General features: G+C 37.8%; 1 protein-coding gene and 1 long non-coding RNA gene across 2 annotated transcripts in view; one reads left to right on the top strand and one right to left on the bottom strand.

The window, feature by feature from the left end:
- The window catches only part of LOC137399752 (myosin-3-like), a 61,663-nt gene that overhangs the window by 28,357 nt on the left and 18,726 nt on the right, over positions 1-14,580 (top strand). Inside the window, exon 8 of the mRNA XM_068085969.1 lies at positions 14,143-14,310. Within this exon, the coding sequence (XP_067942070.1) occupies positions 14,143-14,310 (168 nt within the window). The remainder of the gene's footprint in view (positions 1-14,142; positions 14,311-14,580) is intronic.
- On the bottom strand, positions 7,939-12,510 carry LOC137400147 (uncharacterized). Its single transcript, XR_010979226.1, has 2 exons — positions 12,321-12,510; positions 7,939-8,580 (listed from the first exon to the last, which is right to left on the bottom strand). It is a non-coding gene; the product is annotated as an uncharacterized lncRNA (long non-coding RNA).

Genomic DNA, 14,580 nt, shown 5'->3' with positions numbered 1-14,580 from the left:
AATGGTTTAATGGTGGCGAGTTTGATTGATGGGTTTGATAAATTAAATACTTTCACAGCCTGTAGCGTCACCATGGCTTGACTTTCAGGGCTTCCGTGGGACAAAACTGCTGCATTGACAGGAACTGATAACAGGATATATTGTCATTGTTTATTCTGTACCAAATCAGCTTCTCAAGTTTTACCCTACTAAGGACACACCATATATTGCCATAATTTTAACAAATTGTATGAAATGCAGTTTTTAAAACAATTAGTACCCTGGCAGTCCCGTGGGTCATGAGAGATCATCATGTGTAATAACTATGTGCACAATTATTCCACAATGTAACAAGATGGTTGTTATTATTAATGCTAGTACCCTGGTAGTCTAGTGTGCTGTGAGAGACCATGTGTAATAACTATGTGCACAATTATTCCACACTGCAGCAAGGTAGTCGAGTGGCTCAGTCGGTAGTGTGTCTGGCTGCTAAGTTGAAAATTCGGATTAAATTTCCATGCTGTGCAACCTTTTTTTACTAACACTTTTAGCATCACTTCAGACAGACGATGGACGTGGCTCTTATTATAGTAAAGAATAGCCAAATTCTTGGCATTGCACGAGTAATAGAATAACTATCTTATGAATTGGAGTAACTTACATGAAAAACTAGGTCCTTACTAAAATCTTTACTAAAACAATACCAGTGTTTTGGACCAGCTTAACAATGCATCATGATCAACAGTGCTAGTTATTAACCCCAAAAAAGCGTTTTAGCGTGAGTACCTAGACCGTTGTAATGGCTATTTGCCCAATGAATCCATAGTATTCCGCATAGTTTATTGGGTAAGTTGGCCGCCTCTGGAGCTAGAGGTCACATGGAGGTCCCAAGATCAATTCCTGTGTTGTGCAAACTTTTCATTGCTAGATTTTAATTGTTATAATTGGAAGCAGAGTTAATAAAAAGACAAAAAAGTCAAAAACACAAACACTAAGATTTATATTTATATATATATATATATATAAATATATATATATATATATATATATATATATATATATACATATATATATATACATATATATATATATATATATATATATATATATATATATATATATATATATATATATATATATATATATATATATATATATATACTAATAAATTATTTGAAAGCAATACTTATCTTTTTTTTCCAGCTACTGTCAGTTTCATGATATTCTCATTCGTCAGGCTGTGTTGGAACACAGCCTGACGAATGAGAATATCATGAAACTGACAGTAGCTGGAAAAAAAAGATAAGTATTGCTTTCAAATAATTTATTAGTATATAGCTGCTCCAATATATTTGTTGAGCACTCTAATTTTAGTAATACTAGCCCATAATTCTTAGGAATTTATAGTTTATATATATATATATATATAGATTACACATAGAGGATAGTGCTGCCAAGTGCTCCTCAACCAAAATGGGTTTCTTGATCCTTCCAATAACAAGGGCATTCTCTCCACTCCCTATAAAAGATGCATTGTGCATTCTTCTGGTTTCTCTGGCTGAAATATAAGGTAAAGTTTGCAATTTCAGTTGTAGCGTAGGCAGATAACTCTCAACATTGCGTCACAGAAGCGATTGCAGAAACACTCTATCACTGTCAATCTGTCTTTTATGCTCCTGGTATAAAACTCATTATTATTGGATTTGTCAATCTTTAATTAAAAATATGATATTACTATATTGAAACGTCCGAGATGGACTTGAAACCATAGGATACTATTGTACACCATTCATCATTGCTGGCACCAACCATAGCAGGTGCCCTGAGTAACTCCCGTGATGCCACCGTAATGCCTTACCTGAGTGTGCCAGAATGTGCAGCAATTTCCTCCATGAGTTTGATTGAACACAGATTAGTGTAATGGTTATTCATCATTCTCCATCTCCTAGAATTGCAGTGCAATCAAATCAAGAAAATGTGCAGAATGCAAGAGTCATACATAAATCAATAATACGTGGACGCATGTTTACGCAGTGGCAAATCGTAAACATTCCAATAGGTTAACCAGGCAATTTTTTTGTTTCATAAAGTTTCTTTTGTTTTGTTCGAGAAGAATATGGACCAGGACCACACTGCATCCATAACCGACCACCCCTTGACGAGGGCAACGAAACAGATGATTCATTTTATTGTTTGTCAGCTGAATTAAATTCTATGTAATTGATGTCCCAATAAAGCTGACTTCATAATACATCATAATTCATAATTCATAATACATCATGTGACTCGTTACAATATAGGAGATTTTGTTGTTTACATTGGGCAAATATTTTCGAAGTGAATCTACGTAAATAAGTCAGTAGTAAGTCCTCGGCTTTGATGGCCTTAGTTTCTATTTCCTCCAAGCAAGCAAATGCTGTTATCAAAGCTGCCTAACTTTGTGGAAAGTTTTCGGTTCAGCCAATATTTGCACCAATTTTCTTTTGTGAAAGAGGATGTTTGTTGGCACAACTCACCCACTGGTTCTCTGTCCCTCCTTGCTATCGGATCTTGAAGTTCTTCATTCTTGTAAAGAGTAGAGCAAATACACAGAGTGTTTTACAATCCACTGGTTCATACTGTCAGTGTGAGTTGGTGTTAATCTCACAATACTCCAGCGATCGTCTATGATAACAATATTCACACTATTACAAACCCATCCATGTTTACATCAGCTAATAGTCTGCGCATTTGGAAACGATGAAACACTAGTCCTGCAGCAAAAGTCATGGAAGAAAATATAGATCCAGCTATCCGCAACAGCTAATCGTCATCGCTGAAGTGGTGCACATTGCACAGGCTGTCGTAGAGGTTTGGTGATCTGGAAATTTTGACGCTGCAATCTTTCCCGATATATCCGTGTTGCTTTGACATCGCCACCGATTGACGGTGCACATAGTCAAAGAATAATCGACGAGAGGAAAGGCCGACATACTATGACATGGAGCTTCACAATCCTAATTAACATAAGGGTATGGTGAACAGACTGCAGTGTAGGTAACGTAAGCAATAATTTTGTCTTCGCTGACTGGCATGTTGGTAAAGCTGCAGGACATCATTTATTTTTTGTTTTATACTTAGCATGCTGGATTTTGATTAGAGATTTTACAATCACAGTTTTCAAAAGAGATATAGGATTCAACCCTAATTAATTTACCGCAAACCGCTTCTTGGTGAAAGAAGGTTGTCTCCGCATCGCATAACAGCACACTGATTATTTTCGGTGAGAAGGAGAAGAGGATATAACAGCAGGAATCTGTTGCAGGTATTTGAATGTCAATAGACATTCCTCTGCACAGCTTCTGTGTAGTTGATTTGATGGTTACCTGGATTAAGGTAACAATCTTACCAATTCGTGGTTACCTGAACTCATCTACTCTTCTTTCTATCTGGTAAGCATCTCATCTGATCATCCATCTTCAACCTTCACCTTCATAGAAGGTCAGGACTCATGCGCAATGCTAGCTCTGCGCAAATGTATTTTTCAGTCTAAGTAGAAGTAAGTGCAGGCGCTATCAACAGTCATTAAGGCTCAAAGGAATGGTGTTGTCTAAGCCCTGGCTGTACCACATCTGCTCGCTTAGTTGTCTTCCCTTTCCCACACCAACACAACAAGGGAGCTTCAAATAATTTTCCAAATCAAAGTCAATTAGGTTTATCAACTAAGAGACAGAGTATTTGTATCTGCCGTATGTCTTTGCTGCCTCTCACTAAGGAATTGTGCTAGCAAACATTTTAAAGAATTGCAGTATCTTTGGCCCCTTCAATCTGGATGTAGTGTCAAAGAGTTGTTGGCCTCTGCATGTTGAGTAATATCTCTTACTGGTTTGGGTCATCGCACTTGGCTCCCTTATCAAACAATCGGTCTATTATGAGAGATGCATCCTTATCCACAAATAAACAAATGATTCCATCACCCCCCATGTTTGCTCAGAGCACTGAACTGACACCGGCCGATTAAAGGTCGTAAGATAGAGATATACGATAGAGAGGCTGATAGACGATAGCTAAGAGTTGGCTGCCCAACAAAAGAAGAAAAGCTGCTATAGGAGACCCGCTGACTCATAGTACTCATCATCGGCATCCGCTGTCATTCACTTAACTTCCTTAGACAAGAAATAACTGCGATCAGTGGTCAGTGAATCAGTTCGGTAGGCCTGTTATTTTCAACTTACCAGGTTTCATTTGATCTTAGAGATCCGTCTGTCGTTTCATTTCTGAAAAGATGTGGTTTCGGATTGCAACCATGTTGGCTTCGAAGTCCCTAATGACGCACAGAATGACTCCGCAAAGCGCAAACTAGAATGCTAGAGGCGTGTATTGTTGTTCCATGCATCAGAGCTATCGGTAGTAGATGTTGTTCCTTCAAAAAAATGCTTTGTGGTTGCGTCTCGTGTAGTCGCAGACGATCATGTGTAACCAAAGTTTGTTAACAAAGAGATAATTGACAGACCAAAGACACATTAAGTTCATTGACTAAGTAATTTGCAGCACATCATAACGCACTGCTGGTACCTAATCTCGTTGTCTATCGCAACAGATTTCACTTTGTGAAAAATTAATTCTCAAGGCTATCGGCTTGTATATTTTGCGAAATGGGAGTGATAAATGTTTTCATTTTCACTTTTATATCAACATAATGCTAAATTCTGTTGTAGGCTGTTGTAGGGATTGTTTACATTCAAGTTTCCATGTGCTTTGTTTCCATGATGCGCTTTGTATCCATGATGCGATTATTCCATGATGCGGTTATTCCATGATGCGGTTATTCCAGGATGCGGTTATTCCATGATGCGGTTATTCCATGATGCGGTTATTCCATGATGCGGTTATTCCATGTTACGGTTATTCCATGATGCGGTTATTCCGTGATGCGGTTGTCCGCAAGTCTGCATCATCCGCAAAATGGAAACGGCAAAAACCCACAAACGTTTTTTTTTCAAATGTTTTATGTTTGCAAAAGATAAAAATGGCACCTGTGAATGATGCGCAAGAAAATGTCGCGCAAGCTATTCCATTTTAAACATTTTCCACACTTTAGCCATTCCCATTTAAAAAACATGTTGCTAAGCGAGACAGAAGTGTCCCACTATAATCTTTAGCGTAGAATTTCTTATTTTTTTCAACAGAGCGAAGGAATTAATCAGCAACATGCGATTGAGCATTGCATTAAAATACCTAACGCTCCCCCGCTCAATGCGCCCAACCGAGCTCAATGATGGTTCAACCGAGATATGTCACTGATGTCAATAGATTTATCAGGAATTTAGAAGATAGAATATTTATAAGGATTATCTGAGGCTAGCCTGTGATAAGTGCAGAAGGAGCTGTGATAAAGAAGCGCGCTAGACAAAATAGTACAGTATTAAACCATAACTGCTACGTACAGCTTTTATCATTTTTACTAGGTAAATTAGACGCGCTGATTCCGATTTTGTACTCAAAATGAAAAATTGATCCACTAACTTTCAAAGTCATGAAGGCTTTTTTACCGCGTTTCAATATCAGTCTCTATATTTATAAGCTCTTAAAAATACTCTAATCATATGTTATAAGTAACGACCAAAGTAGGCTCCTCATACATCTCATCTTTTAGCATTGGCTAGCCATAACATTGACATCAGTAATTCATATGTCTATGTTTTGTCAACAAAATAACCTCCTTACGTCACAGTGAAGAGCTTGTGTCAGATGTGTTTTTATCCCTGAAACTGGGTTTCCGATTGATTGATGCAAAACAACATCTAATAGTATTGTTATAAATACATATAGTTTTAAAATTCTGACCGTAAACTTTAACCCTTTGAACCCTAACGGCATTGTGTAGCATTAGGTGTGTCAAAATTCCTAATGGCCGGAATTCTGGCACATGGCTCTGTTTACAAAAGCTGTTTCTAGGTAACAGCGTTAAACCAATCAAATTAATTCTCGCACAGGATATTAGACAAGAAATTTCACTTCCATTTGTAACAGTTTTCAAATATATTTATCTATTTCTTTCACTATAAAAATAAATCTTTGTTAGGATGTTATCGCGAAAAAACGATATTGCTCGTTTGTTGGTAGGTAATAAATGAGTGAGATGCAAATAAAGAATTTTATGATATTAACTATAATTTTCTAGTATATTTTGAGTCATGAAATGCTGATGAACATGTGCTCGATGAATACGATACTACCGTAAATGTTTTTACGAGTTTTTTTTTAATTTTTCGAACTTTTATAGTTTTAGCCCGAATAATGCTGAAGTAGCCTACTGTTTTTTTCTGTTTGATGACATTTGCTGTAGGTTGCCCGACTTCTTTACTAGCGTTTTACAAAATATCATTGTATTATGAGCACATTTAAATATATTTAATAAAAGTTTAAAAACTTAGGCTCGTTGAACACGTTTTCCAGGGTTACTGACACGCATTGACAATAACAGTCATGGTTCAAAGGTTAATTTACTGCCGTCTATGAGACGTAGGAGTTGCGCTATCCCTACTAGTATTGTTGTGACTGTTAGCACTGCATAGCACCGTTGGTTCTCATAAGCCAATAGAGAGGGGGAGAGTTTTTCTTAGCCTGTGCATTTCTTTTGTTCCTTGTTTTGGTATCGGTATAAACCAACTGTTCATTTTCACAATTTGCTTTTCATAAATTCTGTACGAAAATTATTTCATTGATGAAATAATTAAAACTAATTAAAATTTCTAGAGTTAATTGATTTTTAACACAGTTGTGTTGGGTTGCTGCACTGCCACATCGAGGACTTGGCTGTAGAGATCATGTAAAAAATATATTATACTAGAAAAGCTAACTAACAACTGCTAACAAAGTCTATATGGTACGTTGGAATTCTTCACGAGCCAATGTAAAATATTGCACTGAGTGTAAACTTGAAAAACTGAGATGCAGTACACTTTACAGTTAACCACACCAGTCAGAACGTCTACCATCACAATGAACACGCAACTATTACAGCGCAACTATTACAGCGGTGTTCACAACTAAGCGATAGCGTTGTAGTGTCTGTTAACAGTTTTGGAGAGTCCCGTGTCACGCAGTGGTAGTATGTTACTAGCCAATTCTCCTAGTGCTTTGAGAGTTTGAGTTAAAACAACAAGAATGACAGAGACTTGGCTCTGGAAACTTTGCTTTTATCTTCTGCTATATCATAGTGAGAGTTTGTAGGTGTCAGATCCACAGGTATTGATGGGATACTTGCAGCAATAATTGATGATACACACCCTTGTCAGAGGCACCAAACCCTGTCTTTATTAGCAGAACAATAAATGTATTCTGAAAGTGATTGACAGGGTAAGTGTAACTTATTAGCCTTTAGTCTCTCAGTAAGAGTGGGTGAAGGGTGACATCTGTGTCACAGTTGTTGGACCTTAGTCTATCAGTTGGGATGAAATTATGATTGACACATGTGTCACAGTTGTTGGACCTTAGTCTATCAGTAGGGATGAAATTATGATTGACACATGTGTCACAGTTGTTGGACCTTAGTCTATCAGTAAGATTGGAGTGAAGGATGATATCTGTGTCACAGCTGTTGGACTTTGATCTATCATTGGGAATGGAGTATAGGGTGGCACACAGTGTTACAGTTGTTGGACCCTAGACTATCAGTAGGATTGGAGTGAATGATGACATCTGTACTTGATTTCATTAGCTCCATCTAATCACACACATTACCACTCATTACTCTCTTTAGGCCACTTTACCCTTTCCCACTCGCAGGGGCTCTCTTAGCTGGGCCTCTCTTACTCCTCCCCTCGCCTATTGTAAACACTTGAATATGGCAGGTCCTGGCACAAGATGATATTAGTGCCACTATGTTCTGAGGCCTCTCAATTATACAGGCTGGCTGTACAGCTGCGACTCTGTCTTTATGTCAGATTACACGCTATATTTCTATCCTTAATTTCACAGTCATATATTCGCATGCAGACAATATGTACAGGTAGTAAAAACAAAATATACAATTTAAAAGAAACAACATTAAGTTACGGTGCAAATATATAATTTGTTTCGTAGGTAAAGCGATTAATGATTTGTTAGAAATAATGTTGAGAGTGAAAAGGTTGTATGGCTAAACAGTAGTTTCTACAGGTGTGAAACCTTTGGGAGTAAAGAAACCTTTGGAGGCAAGCACACCGAGTGTCACAGATAAGCCAGCTATTACCGCCACAAGGCCGGCGACGGTGCCGGCCACTATATAGTTTATATTCAATTTCTCCTCGGTGCTATCTATCGATTTCTCTTGCTCGGCGATCAGTAGTCGGGATGTTATCTCATAGTCGTTGGAACGAGCTATCTTTTCGGTTACTTCTTTCCTGTCTTTCGACGTCGGAGTCGTGCTCTTTGGCCAAAGTTCAAAATTTGATACAACAGACAACGGAGATGTCACCTTGATGGCGGGAGTGCTTATTTTTTTCGGTTTTTCGGCTGTTGTGGTGGTTGTCGGCAGCGTTGTGCTGATAGTAGTAGGTAGACCAAAGTACGGTTGTGTGGCGTATGTTGGTAAATCAGGAATATCTACATCAGCCCTTCTCTGGCCGTAAACGTGGACTGTAAAACAATAAACACCTTTTAAAATAGTGAAAACATTTTAAACTAATATAGCTGGAGGCAAGATTAGCTCAAAACAGACAAAGATATTTCATAAAGAAAGAAGACCTGGTACAATAAATATATGAGATTTATTGTGAGAGATCGCTGGTAATAATAGAATATGTAGACCGCCCAGGGCGAGGACTCTCGCATCAACCACAGGAAATAATGTCGCTATAGTGTGTGAAAGTAGATATAATAGGACAGAGATTGAAGATTACAAGGGCTGGAGCGGTCTTGTTTTACTAACAGACCGTAACAATGCATCTATAATTAGTGCAGTAGCCTTGACTCTCGCTATACAATCGCTGAAAGAATAAACAAAAACAAGAACTGTCATAAGCAATGTTCTGTTAGACATTCCAGCAGGATTACACAACTCTGTATAAACATTGAAAGTGATGATTCTCCTTAGCTAAGGTTATTATTAGGAATTACCCTACACAACTCTAGATAAACATCGAAAGTGATGATTTGTCATAGAGAGAGTGAGGGTGAGATTTACACTGGTAAGGAAGTAACCACAGAAATTCTGCTGATGCACTTAGGAGAGATTTGTCAGAGGCAGTCATATATTATTGGAATAAAAACATGCTACTCACTAGTAGAATGATAGCAACTGATGGTAATTAGGTGGTGGCTATCGCACCCAGACATTTGTTTGTTTTACCTTGTGATAGTCATCATTTTAGGACAGACTGCAGTTTTGTTCGATTTTTTCATCTAATGAGGTTTTAGTGGCGATCTTGGTGCACTTGTCTTGCACCAACGTTCACCCACCTCATGACAGCCTGTTAGTGAAATATATTGGATGTATAGATGCTTTTACCGCACGCACGGGCTAAAAGAGGTGGAGTGTTATTGCGAAAAACATCATTAACAAAATTGAGCTATTTCATCAATTTTTGGTGGGAGTTTGATCTAGTGATTTATTACAGTATAATTGTATGAAGAACATAGATTATCTGTTGATTAGCGTGCTTGATGCAAGCTAACAATCCATGTGATTTATCTATTTATTCATACTCCACAGTATTTATTTCAGTGTGATGCCATATGGACGTAATCTGTAGTTAGCATGAGTGCTTGTTATCCATCTCAGCCCTCCTTGATTACCTAGCCGCCAATGGTTGGCTAGCTCATTGGCTGATTAGTGGGGCAGATGGCAGCGTTGCACGCTAGATCTCAACAGAGCCAACACTGGTAGCGGCAGGGTACAGGAAATGACCATCGAGTTGTTCTATAACTGAGAAGTCTAAGTGGATTGTTATGCCCTTGTTAATGATGGAAGTTAGTACTTTCCTATAGGATTAGGGGTTTTGAAGCACATCTTTGGTATAATCCTGTTACGGTGCGATTCCTTCCTCATAGGGTCAACGCAAGCCAATCATTGTCTGGCTTTGTTAGCCAAAAGTATTTAACAGGCTTTGAAGATTAATTGAAAGGTTTAATGTTAGGAGTATTTGACTGAGCTGAGTGCAGCGAGACTCCAGTCCATAAAAACTGCTCTCAGACAGAGTGCGATGATAAAATTTCATTTGATATTCTTCATGGTTAAAATAAGTCCAAAATGTCGTGCTGCGTGGCTCCCGCAGTTTACTTATTTGTTGAGGTAAAAAAGTACAGGTTATGTCTTTGGTCCTTTCATTGATAACAACATGAATAACAAAGCACTCATTCGCCATCCCACCATAATCAGTTAAATTTCTTTCACTTAAAAATTTTGCACTCTTCTTCCTATTGCTGCAACAGTTGAACACCAAATAAAATTAAATTAGTTCTAGGAAAGTTCAAATCCTAATAGCTTAATTTTTACCAGAGTATTATAATACGAAAACTGCCTCGAGATGAAAATGTAATTAAAAGAAGAAATGTTACAAAATCGCGAAACATTTAATACGCTGTTTTCAAGCTGCCACATTGTTGGTATACAGGCTTTCGTAATGACAGCGCATCAGCCAGGAGCTGTCTGCTGAAGGGGAGTTCAGAGAAGCAATACCGGCGCGGTTGCCAAACATGACTTATGTGACAGAGTAGTGCGTAACATTCTTGGTGCAACCTCAGAATTAATCTTACTCAAGATAGATTCCATAGTGAGACCTTTCTGTAGGAAAGACACGAGTTATGCTGTTTAAGTATTCACTAAGCAATGAATGCCTGTCAAGGCTACGGTCTGTCTAAATATTTTACTACTAACGTGTTCAACGAACACGGCTAGCAATAATAGCCAATACAGCTTCAAATCTCCAGCCTAAGCTGAAATGTAGAGATGCTTGTGATGTGCTGGAGCAGGTGCTTGTCCATGGTATTGTTAGCATTAAAGGGGGCATTGCTGAAGTTGATCTTATAGCTTTGACAAAGGCGGTAATAAAGATTAATCCTTAAAAGGAGACAAATGTCCAGGTTAGATGAAAGTGGTGTATCATTTCATTATCACCCCTCGTTACCAGAGCTTGCATTGAAATATTCCATTCTAGCCATAAATCATTTGTCGCATAAATTTGTGACAAGCGCCGTGTGTCAAAATAAAATACACATGGAACAGGAACTGGTTTCAAAGAAGTGAAAGCTTTGGCTGGTAATACTCCTGATGTAATTATCAAGCTATTGTCAGGAATGAAAAGGAAGAAGTCTGGAACATGCAGTGGTACTAGTAAATCATGTTATGGCTCGGATAGTGTAGAAAAAACTTATCTCGTCAAAACTTCTCTGACTTAATTATTCGTATTCCATGTCAATATTTTAGTTCTTAAATGAAAAGAAGTTTTGTCTTCTAAAGAAACCCTACACGAAGCATTTGAGGCGATTACGTGTTACGATATAATGACAACCTGTGCGATCCGCTGGCGATGAAAGGGAGATTTATTGAAGAAGTCAGTGAAATGGAATCAATGATTGGGCTGTTACGTTCTTGTATACAAACACATTGTAAATTATAGCTGTGAGAGAGGTTGGGATCGTGTCAGGTTCAATGAATGTTGCGTAGGTAAAAACAATAGCATCAAGTACTGCTCAACTGGTGTCACAATGAAAGTGAGCACTGTCTATCAAGTGTCAAAATGTTCTCACTCAGTGTTTGTTGGCTGGTAAACTGCTCAAGTACCGCAAAGCCAGTGTCATCTCCTTGAATATCATTCTGCTCAACAAGCACTTGTCGAGTAGTGGCGCAGAGAGCAAATACTCTAAATGTAAATATACATTTACTGCACGTATTTATTGATAACATAATTTGATACCAAGTATTGCGTGTTGCCTATCCTTCTCTGATCAACTGTTTTGTTAAAGTTACAAAGAGATGGAAATGGGTGATACTAAAACAACACGAGTTATATGGCTGATGCTAGTTTGTGGTTTCTCTGTATGAATTATGGCTAGGGTGGTCTGCTGCCAGGTGTAATGCATATGAGGGTGAAGAGGCAGCAAAGCATAAACTGTTTCGCACTGTCTCATTTTACCAATTTTCTGCAAATATTTTATAGCCAAAACGTATGCCATTTACTTTGAATGTTCTAGAGGAATACTCCAAACAATACCAGGCAGCTCATGGCACCTGCTGCCCTGGTCAATAGAATTAATCTATTTATTAATACTGTTTCCAGACCATAATTACAGTAAAAGCCATTGTTGTAGAGATAGCTGGCAGCCTTTGACATTTTAAACTCCATCCGCTAGCTGAAAGAGAATATTAAATGCCTTACCTGTTTGTGTGTATAAAGTTACTATCCATATGGTAGTGCAAGTATATACACTTTCTAACAACTGCATTGTCTCTGCTCCCGTCTGTTATTGTCTTATGGTGGATTATGTTTTTCTTCGACCTTCTCCAAGTGTCTGTATGTGGAATAGATTATCTTGTTAGGATCTGCAGTAACTGGCTATTAGCTAATATTTCTTCCAACTGAACCAAGTATCTCTGCTTGTTTGTTTTTATTGATCTGCGTTACGCACCAGGACAAAGTTCATTCAACCAATCAAAGTACTAGTTGAGCAGATTTGACTGTGGAGACAACTCCTATGCATTTGTAATGAGGCATTGTTGTGTTCATATTATCTAAAGGCAGTAGATCGGCCCGCCAACTTTTGTTATTCTTCTTCTGAAGAATTTAACGTGAAATATGGTTTTCACCTAAATGTAATTCAATAAATGTCTGCTAATTTGCTAAAAGTTGATGCAGGATTTATGGACTTCCCAGGGCTGCTATCTTCCTATATTCATTGTCAAGGGCTATTAGAAAATATTCAAGAACTTTAATAGATGTTATTAGTAGTTTTCAACTTACTATCATTGTACGTGTCAACCTTTTGTTCGTATCCCAAGTATTTTCTGTTTTATAAAGGTTTCAAGTTAAATTTATTTGCTAGTAAGCAGTTGTTATAAATATAAAAGCCTATAGATTTTCCTGGCAAGTTTTCTTAATGTCATGTGTACAAATTACATCAGCATATCTGTCATTTGTGCCTTCAAAGTTTATTATTTTATGAGCTGCCATTTCTGTTTCCGTGGACTACAATATTAAGCATCCTGGTTTGATAATCATCACGGTGACTGAGATCTGTTCATTACTAATTGCTGTCAGTGCATTCTTTCAAAGTGCTAAGTTGAAGTTTTTTTAAATGTTGCACATTTGTACTTTCCGGACACCACAATTTCAGGAATTCTCATTATTTCAAATAATTTAAATTTTTCAAAGGGATTTAATTTAAAAGGACTCCGCTACATAAAAAGTAGTACATTTAAGTAAAATTTCAACTGGTTATATTTAAGAAATGTTAACTTCATCTGCTTCCATTCAAATCAAACAATTAGAGAAGATCATGTCATGAGAGACTTGTCTATGTAAGATGTCTATGGCAGATGTCTATGGCAGATGTCTATGGCAAAGAGACTTGTCTATGGCAGACTGCTCTTATGCTTAACTAAACTTGGTGTAAGGATCTCCATAGGTTTACGCAGTAATTGTCTTCTCGGTTTTCTATATTTTGACTTCTAGCATCCTAGATATCTTCTCTCTTATGAATGGCCTTATGGTATATCAAACAAGATAAGCCTGGAGTGTCAGCATTCACTTACACACTTCTATAAAGTATCTCTAGTGACCTCGGAGGTTGCTAGGTCGGCGAACCCTCGCGGCCTCAGAGTTCTGAGGCACATTACAGGATCTGTATCCATCATTGTAGCCATTGGCTCGAGGTTTTTCTTGAAACTTTGATCTTTGATAGATAGTGTACTTTTTAGTAAGGTAATAATTTGTGGCTACCCTGATGGTCAGATACAATAATGAGAAGACACTTGTTGGTTAACCATCACAACAACAGATGGCAGCTAAAATCCTAATTAAAATATTTTATGATGAGCAGTAATGCATTTTATACTTATTTTAGTGCTACAAATGGGCCTACAATCTGGTCTTTACAACTAAGTGGAGATGTTTATTGCTAAAATCACGAAAAATCATGGTCATAGAAAATTTAAAACTGGGTAGCACTGTGACAATCTTTACAATGTTTTCATTCTTTTAGAAAGCTGTTCAGGAGTCGGCTGCCAAAGGGGATGAGAGTGAGCAGAAGGACAAGGAAATTCGAGATCTGCAAAAGAAGGTGGAGAAGATGACTCTCGAGCTGATGCAGAAGGAGGAGTCACGTGAGAGTTCCCAGAGAGAGCTGCTTAGTACTGGCAGAGAGAATGTGGTTAGTACTCTAGGGTTGTCGTAGAGTTAGCTAGTCTGAGAACCTAGTCTACGTAGTTATTCAAATTCACGTGACAGCTCAAAATGTGCTAGTCAGATAGTGTTTAGGCTATATGCATACAGAACTTGGCAATGTTATCTTGAGACACGATTTGAAAAGAGAAATGTTAGTTTATTTGTAGCAATTGGCTTTAGGTATCCCTATGCATAGAGGGTACGCTCGTGACACCCCTCACAGTCATAGACCAACTTCAGTAGTTTATGCTATGAC

The sequence above is a fragment of the Watersipora subatra genome, chromosome 7 (genome assembly GCF_963576615.1).
Source record: "Watersipora subatra chromosome 7, tzWatSuba1.1, whole genome shotgun sequence".
In the NCBI taxonomy this organism is placed as follows: domain Eukaryota; kingdom Metazoa; phylum Bryozoa; class Gymnolaemata; order Cheilostomatida; family Watersiporidae; genus Watersipora; species Watersipora subatra.
This window is presented reverse-complemented; position numbering and strand designations above follow the sequence as displayed.